The 13,221-nt window shown below is 28.7% G+C and overlaps 1 protein-coding gene across 1 annotated transcript; it reads right to left on the bottom strand.

Annotated features, from left to right (window-relative positions):
* Positions 1–5,833: 5,833 nt before the first annotated feature.
* LOC101209947 (zinc finger protein WIP2) lies at positions 5,834–8,916 on the bottom strand. Its single transcript, XM_011655634.2, has 2 exons — positions 8,258–8,916; positions 5,834–6,586 (listed from the first exon to the last, which is right to left on the bottom strand). The coding sequence occupies exons 1-2, from the start codon at positions 8,819–8,821 to the stop codon at positions 6,143–6,145; spliced, it is 1,008 nt and encodes a 335-aa protein (XP_011653936.1). The 5' UTR covers positions 8,822–8,916; the 3' UTR covers positions 5,834–6,142.
* Between the last annotated feature and the right edge of the window lie 4,305 nt (positions 8,917–13,221).

Raw genomic sequence — 13,221 nt, 5'->3', positions numbered from 1 at the left:
TAGGAGAATTGTTTGTTTTGTGGACAATGGAATTAATTAGATATTTGTTGGATGAATATTTTATTAATCAGAAGATTTGGATTTGTGGTGTTCGTTGGAAATTTGATCTAATTATTTGATACGAGGTTGAAGTAAAGTTATGGAACTTATTTGGTGTAGTGTGTTAGATTAATTAAATATATGTGCATGTGTATGTATGTTTTAGTAAAGATTTTGAAATTTTATGGGGAATGTTGTTATTTACGATATTAGAGCTCATTATCCTGAGTTATTCGATGATTAGAACTTTTGAGGATGAAAGTTTCTTAGACGAGGGAAGATTATAACACCTCAAAAATGAAGAATATTTTTATTTTTATTTATCTTGGATTTATTTGGGTGTTATTTTAGATAATTGAAAGTTTTGTTTGTTGTGTGGAGATCAAGATTAATTAAATATTTATGGAGAGAATATTTGATTAATTATTAAATTTTGAAATTTAATTATATTGTATGGTTTTGATAAAGGTTGAATGATGTTGATAATTAAATTTGGTGAGATTTAAGGATATTGGTTGTATATATATATATATAACTGTTCAATTTCTTTTTATAAATCTTAAATTTAGTTCAATAAGGTTAATTTATTAAATATAGTTCTATAAATGTTCTCATATTTGGGTTTATTACAATACTTTTCTAAAAGGAAAAGAAAAAGCAACTTCAATTTCTTAATCTTGACATAAATAGTTCAACTTGCATGTCATTCAAAGTATATCTATTTACTTCTTTTTTTTATACAATATTTGATTCTATATTTAAAAAATTAACTTTATTGAACTAAATTTAAGATTTATATCAAAAAAATCTTTTCTTTTTTTCTTTTAGTTAAATGTTATGTTTGTTTTTCCATGTTAAAAAAAAAAAAAAGAATAAAAGAAAAATGAAGAGAATAGAGATGGGTTGAAGGCATGGTAGGGAGAGAGTGGAGAAAAGACCCCCACATGCACAACCATACAACACACTTCCCCACACACACAACCCCACATGCAGACACACACACGCATTGAGTGAAAGAGACCCCTACACACATCTAACATAAAACTCAATATTATAATAATAATGATGATAAAAATTATAATTATAATGATATACGACGATGATATTTACCATATATAACAAAAAAAACAAAATAATCAAAATTTTAAATTTTTTTATTGATAGATCCGAAATGAATTTTGCTATATTTTGTAAATATTTCCAACAATTTTCATATTTAATACAACAAAGTTCTTCTATCGTGAAAGTATATATGAATCAAAAACATATTTTAATCTAATAATAAATATAAACCATAAAAATCATCCTTCATGTCCATTTGATTGCAGGTTGATAAAAAAAATTCGTAGCTTTCTTTTCCTTTAATTGTGTATTGCCGTGAAGTACATCTATTAAATGAGCTCTCATTGAGTATGGATTCTCACAAGAAAATGGAAAGGTGTGAGTGGAGAGAGAGAGAGGAAGGAATAACTGAAAGGACATATCAGTATATGGTAATGGTTGTTTGATAACCATTTAATGTTTTCTCAATGTTCGTGGTATCACTACAAATTTAAGTTATTAGATCTTAAATTTTCCTTTCTCATACCTCAAACAGTAGTATAGAATATTTGTTACAGCACATATTGTTTTTCAACCTCCAACAATTTCTCAAAAGGAGAGAGAATAGGCTATCTCACATGTACATTGAAAGAGACGTGAAAGGAAAAGGAATTGAAAAGACGTACGACGGGTAGAGGGGTGAATTAGTGAGAATCGATGATTATAGAGCTTAAATAAAATTCCACAACGTACTAATACTCCTAGTAACCGTTGATCATTAGTGCATATTCAAAATCTATGTATCTCTCCCTATACTCATACGACATCGTCGCCCGTCAAACATTATTTCACGCATCAAAATGCTTTCTGAGGATAAGAGATATATAGAATGATGCCATTCCAACCATCGTTTCATAAATCGAATAATTTCTGGAGATAAGAGATTGAGAGAAGGAGAGGAGAGTTAGGTAGAAAGGATGTAGAAATGTTTAGAGATGAGAGATGAGAAATGAGGAGTATATAGAGTTAATTGAAGTGCCACAATTTAAGGCAACAAAGACAAAAACAAGTTGAGAGAAGAGGGAAATTATGTGGGTGTGGGGTTCCACAAACACTAGTGTGGTTCTTTCATTACCTTTTGAATGACTGAAAACTGACATTATTAATTTTTTCCAACTTTTCCCTTTCTTTTATTTTTTTTATTTTTTGGAAAAAATTCTTTAAAGTTCCTTCATTTCACTGAAAAATCACTACTTTTTGTAGAGAAAAAAACAAAGAGTTTGATTTGAATACAAAATTGTATTTTCTTTTTATATGCATGCATTTATCATCATCTCTTCATTCTCAAAGTTTATAGGATTTTGCAGAGCTATCATTATTAAAGCACAAGTTCATCTACAGTTTCAACTCTACACAAAAGCCCTAAAATAATGACACTTCTCTCTGTTCAAAAAATTTAAAGGCCTTTTCATGCAGACTATTATTGTTCCTGTTTTCTTTCTTTATAGGGTGTGATATAGTTTTTCTATAAAATAGGATGAGTAATTCTAATGTTAAATGTTTTCTTTCATAATCCTTTCGTTTTTTTTATCAACTTTTTTTTAATTGTTTTGAGTTTCTTAAAAAATATTCTATGTTTAACGTATATGAAATGCATGCTTGAAAGTGATTTTTAAACTTGTAAATATATTTTTTCTAATATTAAAATTTATTGAGTTGAACAAAAGTAATTTGGACGGTCTTAAAAGAAATCCAAATATTCCTAAAATCTATCCTAAAAAAAAAAAGTAATTCCTAATAACTTACATAGCCTTTGCAAAATTTGACAAAAATTGAAAGCTCTTTTACAAAAGCAAAAAGTAATAATAAGAGAAAACAAAACAAATTTGTCGATGTTTTATTTAATATCTTTTAGAATTCGTTTATTAACTATTTGATTTTTTTATTTTAAATTTTTGAAAACTAAAACTAGATTTATGCATTAATTTTTATCTAACTAGGCTTTGAGAAAAGAAAAGTTTTTTTTTTTTTTTTGAAGAATATGTATAAGTTTTTCATGTTATATCATTAACTTTTTTTTCTAAAAGAAAATATTAAAATAGTTTGTTCATGTTCTTAGAATTTAACATGAGTATATAAGTGGTTTGATTTAATAAAGGTGAAGAAAAAATGGTGTGGAAACAATCATAACTTTGGAAAACAGAAAACTAAAATTGAAATTGTTATAAAATGAAATGAAACATAGGTATACTAAGTAGATAGAGGAGCACACAAAACTTTTCAGATTCAAATATTATTATATTTTAAAGTAATGTTAACTTATTGAGGCTACTTTCAATCCTCACACACACATGACACAGTGATGAAAAGTGATATATGTGTGTGTGTCTAATGGGTGTGTGTATATATATATATATATATATGTATGTAATTAAACAACCTAACAAATTAAAAGAGAGGAAAGTTTTCAAAATCACCACTTTCTGAGGTTTCTCTATTTTATCCCCTTAAGATAGAAAAGGTGTAAAGTGGTTCTTTCTTCTTTCACCATCTTCTTACTACTCTTGTGTTTTAGTTCAATAATATATGCTACAAAGTATTTTGCCTATATAATTTGCTATTCTATTTTGTTTGTATATATGTGTAGGGTAAGCATTTAGTTTTTACTTCTTCAACAATAAATTTATTGTCATTCATTCTATCTTTTTGATTCATTTCTTTTTGTCAAAGTAGATCAATCCGGGCCAAATTAATATATGTTTGAGAGTAATTTATAAATGGGTATAGCCACCTTTTCATATATAAAATTTAGGTCATTGTGATAATAGGACTCGTATCACTAAATTTTTTAAATTTCAAAAGTAACAAATTTAAAAATCAGCTCTATAATTACCGTTCGATGTCACTAATTTTGTTATATTCACAATATGCGAAAAAATATGTGTCATGTGTTGTTTTTTTCTTTTCTAAATGTTTTTTTGTCATTTGATGCAATTTTTCTTTTAAAATTAGAAACATTTTTTATAATTTTAAAAATTAATATTTGAGTATCAAACAAATTATTTTTCTTCTAATGGTTTCATAAATCATAAAATTGATTTTTGAGTATTTTCGAATAACTTCCAAGTATGCTTTTTAAAATCCAACCAAAATGATGAAGTTTTTTAAAAACTAAAAATAAAAGATTTAAAAAAATTTGAATGTCGTTTCTTAAAAAAACAACGATAACCTCGGTGTAAAAAGAGAATGGAAAAAAAAATAGCATGTTAAAAAAAATAATCAAATTGGTTGTCAATTACAAAAATCGTTGAAAATAACAAATTTGACAAAATATTTATAGCAAAATTTTCAGATATTATCAATAAACATGTATAGTTACTTATATGCTTTTACCAGTGACATGAATAGTCAGTGATAAAAGTCTATTAGTTTCTCCCATTGATATATAATTGAAAATTTAGTCTTTCCAAAGTCATCTTTTAAGTGTTTTTGTAATAGAATTTCTTGAAAAGATTTTTTTAAAAAAATAACTAAATTATTTACATGACAATTTCATGTAAAACTATTAAACTGAAAATAAAAGATGAGATAAATTATTTTATGATAAAGGATCTTTAAAAAGAAGTTTAATAAACCACTATAACAAATATTTCAAAATTAAAAAACTAAAATGAAGAAAATATGATGATACACTATGTTTAAAAGGAGTATTTTGGTTCATTTTCTTTTATGATATTATGATATTGTCCTTTGAAAAAGACATATCAATTTTTCTAAAAGCAATTGAGATTTCAAAACCTAAATTTGTAATCTTAAAAAATCTCAAAACTCATCACTATGTATCACTACCATAATAATTATGGTTATAGAATGGCTCATTTGAATCAAATATCAAAATTATTGTAACTCAAGCCAATATATAACAATTGACATGATTTATAGTTGCAATCAAAACAAAAGTTATTGGAACTTAAAAACTTCTTTGCTTAATTCTTTTATCTTAAATATCATACCAATATTGATATGTGACTACCAATCATCTCATTTCTTTTATTTTTATAAATCTTTTCTTAAAATATATATTCACAAATTTGAATATTTATTGAAAAACATATTTATGTAACTAATTTCCAATAAATTATTTTCACTTTTATTTTAAATAAAAGGTTTTAGATAATATTTATGTAAAACAATATATTTGATAAGTTTTTATTGTTTTACTCATTTAATTTAACATTTGCACATCACATCGCATATATATATATGAAAAAGGTAAAGCATAATGTACCATGTGAACTAAAATCGAATAGACAACCCACTAAATAATTACAAAATGTTAGATTTTAGCTTATCAAACTATAATCAAATCTTTAATTTATGCATACTTCTTAAATTAGTCTATTTAACACTCGTCAATTATCTTATTTTGAATCAATATAATTAAAATAGTAACGTGAAGGTTAACCTATAATAAAATTAGTTAACCACAAAACTAACAATTATTAAGAAAAAAAAAAAAAACAGAAGTGGAAAGATATTCACAGTCAACTAAAACTTTAAAGGTAAACTTATTTTTTAGGTTAATTAATTAATTGTTAAGCACATTTATTGTGTTTATAATCATTAAAACTTGGATATATATTTATGAAAGAAACAAAAATTATCATAATTAGTTGCTGTCAAGAAACACACAATTGAAAGATTTATAAACAGCAGAAGAGAGAATCAGTATATGTTTGGATATAAACAGAAATATAAAAATATTTAAATTTATACACTTAATCTTTTTTTGTTCTTTTTTTTCATTTGATTATTTTGATCCCTACATCTTGATTTGGGATCAAAACATAAACATAAGTTATAAGATTAAAACCAAAGCAAAGAAACAAAGCTTCCCTAATTAATTACACATAATAATATAACAACAGTAGTAATTTAAGTAAGTTCCATTATACAGTTTTATAACAATAATATAATTCTGTAAATCAATAATAATAATGATTATATATTCTCAAATGTTTGGTATAATAAGGCTTCCCATATATCTGTTTTATGTATCCTTTCACTCATCATTATCCTGCTCTACTTCAGAAGCAGGCTCATCTTCCTCATCTCCAAACCCATGGATCCCACCCCCACCGTACGCGGCGTGATCGTTACCGAAGGCCTTAACATGGTCCTTTAAGGAGCGCTTGTGTTTGAAATCCGAACCACAAATGCAATACCAAAGCTTGCCACAATTCTTCTCGTGCGTCCGCCAATCTCCACGCACAGCGAACGCCTTCCCGCACTTTCGACACATGAAGGGCTTCAAACCGTGCTTGCGCTTGTAATGCGTTTGCAGGGTTCTGAAGTCTTTCAATGGCTTGGCTCGTGGGTGGTCTATGTTGTTGCGGCAGCCCGGTGCACAGCAGTAGCAAGGAAGCCGTAGCATGCCTGTTGGCTGTGTGCCTCGGAGGGATTCGGGGCCTTTTCTATACTGTGACCCATGCCCCCACATGTGCATCTGCAAAACCACATAGTAAAACGATCGATTAACTTTTCAAAATCCAGACAGAATCAAGAAAGAAAAATAATTTGGTGCACCCTAAGCTCCATTCATTTTTATATATACGATTATCAGTTAATTGTCCACTCTACCACGTGGTAAACTCTTCCTGTTTCTTTTCAAGTTTCTTTTTTATTTGTCAATAATCATCTTGATATCTACCCCAACTATTAGCTCCTCAACAATATAACCACTACAACAATTTTAACTTTGCTCCATAACAAACTTGTTATTCAATAGTATCAAAAATTTTCATTGTTTTAGAGTTCAGCCTATTATCTCATGTTATATTGAGAGATGGCAGTATAAATTCGTCATTTGTTTTGATAAATCAAATCAGTACGTGCCCGAAAAAAAATTCAACAAAAACAACTAATCAAAACTAACCAACTTGAAACAACTGAATATAATATATATATATATGACATTTACCATTGACTAATTAATTAATTAATTAGTGAAAGGTAAATGGCATTTTGTAAAAACTTTCTCCCTATAACAGTACAGTTGAAATGTAGATATGCTTTATAACCAAAATGAAATTAGTATTAAACTGGAGTTAATCAAATGCATGAGAGAAGAAATCAAGAATATTTAGAGACCGATTTACCCAATCTCATTCAAAATTGCTAATATAATTTGATTGAACAGATTTGTTGATCTAATTTCATGTCATATTAATTTTGTTTTCTGCATTCTTAACCTTTTGTTTTAAGTAAAATTTGTATGTATTTTGAAAAAAATATTCTACATATATTTGGGTTTAGAAAGCTTTGCTAAAACAAAACATAAAATTTGTAAGTTAAAAAAAACCAAACAAATTTCTTATATTATCTCATTACTTAATTCTTAGAAAATTCTCCAAAATCATTATTTTTTTCCCCTCCTCCAATTAATTCCTATATGTAGTATCAAAATGCACATATTTTGAAAATTCTTGTTTTTCAAAAAGAAATTTCCAGTAAAATCTTCAATTTTGTTATAAAAAAAATAAGAAAAAAATCAGAACAGAAAGTACAGAAAAGATAATTTCATGAGATAAAAGAGAGAAGGGAAAAAAACAATTATTCGTTGGATTCAACAGAGATAGCAGTAGGAATTTTTGAAGCACATAGTCCAATGAAGTGATTAAAAAGACAGAAGGAACATCGTCTGTGATGTTCATAATTTCACATAAAGGAAAGTACAGTCTCACGCACCTCAATTTCTATATCATAAATAAAAATAAAAGACCAGAGAGAGATAGAGAGAAATTTAGAGAGAGAAACATTCAAAATTAAACATGACCATGCAAAGGAATACCAATCGAAATTTTGATTAAAAAATATAAAAGGATATCTAAAGTGAAGATTCATATCAGCCAACAAAGTGTTCACCTTGAAAGAATACACCACATTATTATTTCCTTCAAAGATATTTTTTTATATATATTTTCTGACTTTTCTTCTAATTTCATCCTTTTTTTTTTTTAATTAAAATGAAAATTAACAATATATTAATTTTAATAGTGAGATTAATTAGTTAACCTAGATTTGGAATTAGATCTAAATAAAAACACACCAACAACTCAAGAAAAATCAATGATTAGTAATTTTGAATTTTAATTAAGAAATTAATTTAATTAATTACCTGCATATTGTTGTATCTATTGAAGGTTTTGAAGCAAACAGGGCAAGAGAATTGGGTAGGACCAATAAGAATTTGAGAAGGAGTAGGGATCCAGTACTGCCCCTTTATTAGGGTTTTGGTGGACTGCCCTAAATCATGATCTTGAATACTATTGTTACTATTATTGCTATGATCTCCATCACCAACATGATTAATTTCAGTTGAAGAACCACACATCAAAGATGCTATCTCTGCTGCGCTAGGGCTTGGTAGCCCTATGTGCAAAGCCACCGTCACTGACTCCTCCTCCTCGTAGTTGCTGCCTCTCCTATCCCCGCCATCTTCATCGTCTTCTTCTTCTTGCTCCTGTCGCTGCTCGGGCGGAGACATCAGCCCGAGAAGCGGCAGAGCCTCTCGGAGAGGAGGAGATGAAGGCGGAGGAGGTGTCGGGGTTGGGTAGGGGTAAGAGAAGCAATTGTGAGACATGTTGTTGAGGTGTAGGATGGAATTTGAAGGTTGTGATGGGGAGAAGTGGGAGTTGAATTTTAGAACACTTGCTAATGAGTTGGAACATGGGTCTCCCATGGGAATTGAAGAAGAAGGAATTGTAGGAAAAGAGAGAGAGAGAGAGAAAGAGAGAACTAGAATGGTTTTGAAGTTGAGAAGAGAGAGAATGGACCATACATACATAAAAACACACACATACAAGACCAAAAGGGAGTACTAATTGGGTTAACTTTTGTTTTTGTGTTTTTTTTTCTTTCAATTTTTAAGTTAACTTATTTGCAACTCAACTTATTTTCATAGGGCAATGGTCTAATCTTAACATTTAATATTCCTTATAAATGGTCATAATAATTTCAAGAATCATCCCAAACAAGAATATAAAATAACTTAGGTCCCTTCAAAAGAAATTTGAATGAGTTGCTTTATTTTCTCACAAACAATGAAATCATATAAATTTATACTTTTTCTAATGAGTTTTCATACTATTACAAACATATTGAGTTGTTATAATCTTTAATACTCACAATTTAACCTTGATAGTGAAGCACTCTCATTTTTAATTTTTGATAACATATGAGATCAGGAATCCAACCCTCATACCTCCAAGTTATATTACCCATTCATTTCTCAAGCGATTTCTCCATATATTAATATAAGATCCTATTTAATTTGATAACTATATTTAGGTCTTGTATGGTAATTATCATTTAGATTTTATTATTATTATTTTTTTCAATGTTAAGCCTTTAAACATTGCTTCTACTTCAAAATTTCTTTAACTTTTTACCTATCCTTTTACTAATGTTTTGAAAAACCAAGTGAAATTTGAAAATTAAAAAATAAAAATGTAGTTTTTAATAAAAAATTTGTTTTTGTTTCTCTAACTTTGGCTAAGAACTCAACTTTATTATACTTGAGAAGATATAAATCCGTATAAGAAATTGAGATGAAATGTATTTAATTTTTTAATACAAAAAACAAAAAATTGAAATTAAAAGAATTTAATGGCCAAATAAGGTAGCCTAAATACTTATAGAAAACAAGGCATAAGTAACCTAAATATTAGGGGTTACATATAAGTGTTAGCAAATGACTTATATAAACAATCCATTAAGTAAGATATAGTCTTAAAATTAGACTGGAAGTTGAAGTTTGAAAGAGTATATTGTTATTATAGTAGTTCTAATAATAATAATAGTAATATTAAAAACTTTGTTATAATATATAAATACTATTTTATGTTTTAAATTTGGAGCTGTGTGCAGTTGAATCAAATATAAATATGCATGCAATTCCATTTTAGATTGCCTACAACGTGAAGTTAAGAAATTCAGTTATTGGCAGTTTTTTTATCCTAATGATGATTGTGACTGTACATCATTGACTATCTCTATTTTCTGACTAAGTAATGATGAATAACAATCATATATATATAAATATTCAAATTTTAAAACACACCCACAAAAATGGATGTATTTTAAGAAAGTTTTCTTTTTCGAAATATTGTATTTAAATTTCAAAACTACACATAATTATTAAATTACAGATTCTATTTAATTTTGTATTAAAACGGATAGAAATTAGATTTGCACGGGCGAAAAAGAATCAAAATTCTATCATAATTGTACTTAATTAACGAGTAAACCTTAAAACGAATTTTGTTTTGAAATTAGGGTGCTAAGAATACCTACATTTGAAGCTTCTTCGATTTTTTTTCGAACAACCACTAAGGTTGACCTACTATCTTTCGGACTCATAAACAGGTTTTGGGACTCGTTTGATGAAAGAACTGGGAGAGAGAAAAAAATGGATTTGTGAGATTAAAGTTTTTAGGGCTTGAGCGTTTTTTTCTATTTGTTTTTTAAAAAAGCAGTCCGAAAATAATCAAAACTCAAAATTTTCAACAAATAATGAAGACTCATATTTATAGTGAAAAATCATGGAAAAATGCATGTAACAAATTTATTATGGCCAACATCTCACAATCCACTTTCTCTAGTGGACTTTTTGTCTTCATCAAATGACAACACTTAGCTCACTAGAGTTAGTAGGATTATCCAACAAAATATTGGATTTTTCCACTAATTTTGGTCAAAGGGAAAAATAGTTATTTCGTTAAAAGTCAAAGTTTGACTTTTCTAAACCTAAAGTCAACCTTGGACTATTTTCATCATTTTTGAGCTTCCGAGTATGAATCTGTATTCATATTTTTAATATTCAAATCTTATTTAAACAAAAAAATCTATTTTTAAATTGATAACCAACGGGTATATCATATATACTTATCGGTTTCTCTCCCCACACCTAAATTGAACAATTCGACTCATTCAATCATTTTGCTCTAAGTTTATTCCATATGAGCTATTAGGGGAACCTAATCGACCTATAGATCATAGACTCCAACGACCCAAGACTAACTGGCTAAACGCTTTTAGACTAAGCTGATCAACATTCGTTAACTAACGAGTCATTCCACTAAAGTTTCGTGGTTGCACTCCCCTCACTATAGATATATTTGTGTCCATTTAATGTAACCATGATGAGTAAATTAATCCTTCACAAGTTGTTTGTAACATTGGCTGGGTTAAAATATCATTTTACCCCCAATACTACATCTTGCTCCTTAAGTCCCACCGATCCACTATTGAACAATTGGTTTAAGGTTCAACTTATAAACTGAATTTTTCTCGAGCTAATGAAAGGGTGGGGTCCCTTGTTCAAGACTTAGATTTAGTCCTTAAGAAAATAACCTATCTACTAACCCTAAAGCAGGTAAGAGTGAATTCCGTTTTGTACCAAATGTCCTCATCTATTCACCCGATCTTATCATTGAAATGGAAGGCTTATTGAGTTAACGCTGATGAGTCGCCCTCACCTATGCAGATCTAAGGATAATCTTGTGGGAACACGAGTTCATAGTTGGCTCAGAATTAAGAGTAAGTTACATAGATCATCAATAATCGAGATAGTCAGTTTTAAACAGTAAATGACATTATAATGTAAAAGTGACTATTTCATGGTTCAGTCTTATGAAAATATTTTACATAGGATGTCTCCACTTTTATGTCTCTACATGAAGGATTTAAGATTATCTCGTTTGTACTAACTATAGATTGGGTCGCATCCATAGTTTCTCTGAATAAGGCGTCCAACCTTTATTGATATACTATAGACTATTTAGGTTATAGATACTCGAACTTGATCCACGTTTATGTCTCTACATAAAGTTTAAATTTATTCAAAAACTGCATTATTGGAACTTAGATTATTGGATTTAAGATTATAGTATTCAATTTTTAACTGACAACTTTTATTAATGGAATATGACTACAAAGTACGAGTTTTAGGATATAAATTTCAACAAACTTCCACTTGGACTAAAACTCCTAATGGGAAAAAAAATGTCAGTTGAATATAACCATGAGAGAGAAAATACATATGAATATGATAAAACTAGAGCACATGCCTAATAAGTCTCTCACTTGTCCTAGTTTACAAACATCGTAGACCTAAACTCTATAGGTGATCCTCAAACACTTTAGCTGTGAGGGCTTTTGTACAAGGATAAAAAATGTTTTTCTCAAAAGATATTTGGGTCACCACAATGTATAATTTTCCTAATACGATGGTACTTGCGTTCATTATGCTTTTCTCGTTTATGACTTCTAGGTTCTCTTGAATTTTCAAATGCACAACTATTGTCACAGTATAAAGTGATTGGTAGATGCATATTTGGAACAACTTCCAGATCTCTCAAGAATTTCCTTAGTCATACTACTTCCTTTGCCGCTTCACAAGCTAGGTTCTCTTGAATTTGCAAATGCACAACTATTGTCATAGTATAAAGTGATTGGTAGATGCATATTTGGAACAACTTCTAGATCTCTCAAGAATTTCCTTAGTTATACTACTTCTTTTACCGCTTCACAAGTTGTTACGTATTCAGCTTCCATTGTGGAATTGACTATACAAGTTTTCTTTATGCTTCTCCAAACTACTACTCCTCCATTTAGAGTGAATAATGCTCCTGATGTAGATTTTCTAGCAAACTTTATCAGTTTTGGAAATTAGAATCAGTGTATCCAGTAAGGATCATATCCTCTGGATCATATCCTTTGTATCATACACGAACATGTAGTCTTTTGTTCTTGTAAGATATTTTAGAATATTCTTAACGAATATCTAGTGATCACATTTAGGATTGGACTAATACCTACTGATCATCCTTACTAAGTAGCAAATGTCAGGTCTAGTATATAACATTGCATACATCAAACTTTCAACGACAGAAGCATAGGAAATATTTCTCATATCCTCAACTTCTTGAAGTGTCTTAGGACATTGTTCCTTTGAAAAATGAATTTTATATATGTACGACAACATACCCTTTTTGGAATTCTGCATTTTATATCTAGGCAACATTTTGTCTATATATGATGCTTGAGACATGGTTAGTGTTTTGTTCTTACGATTTCGAA

Source organism: Cucumis sativus, chromosome 4, assembly GCF_000004075.3.
Source record: "Cucumis sativus cultivar 9930 chromosome 4, Cucumber_9930_V3, whole genome shotgun sequence".
Lineage (NCBI taxonomy): Eukaryota > Viridiplantae > Streptophyta > Magnoliopsida > Cucurbitales > Cucurbitaceae > Cucumis > Cucumis sativus.
This window is presented reverse-complemented; position numbering and strand designations above follow the sequence as displayed.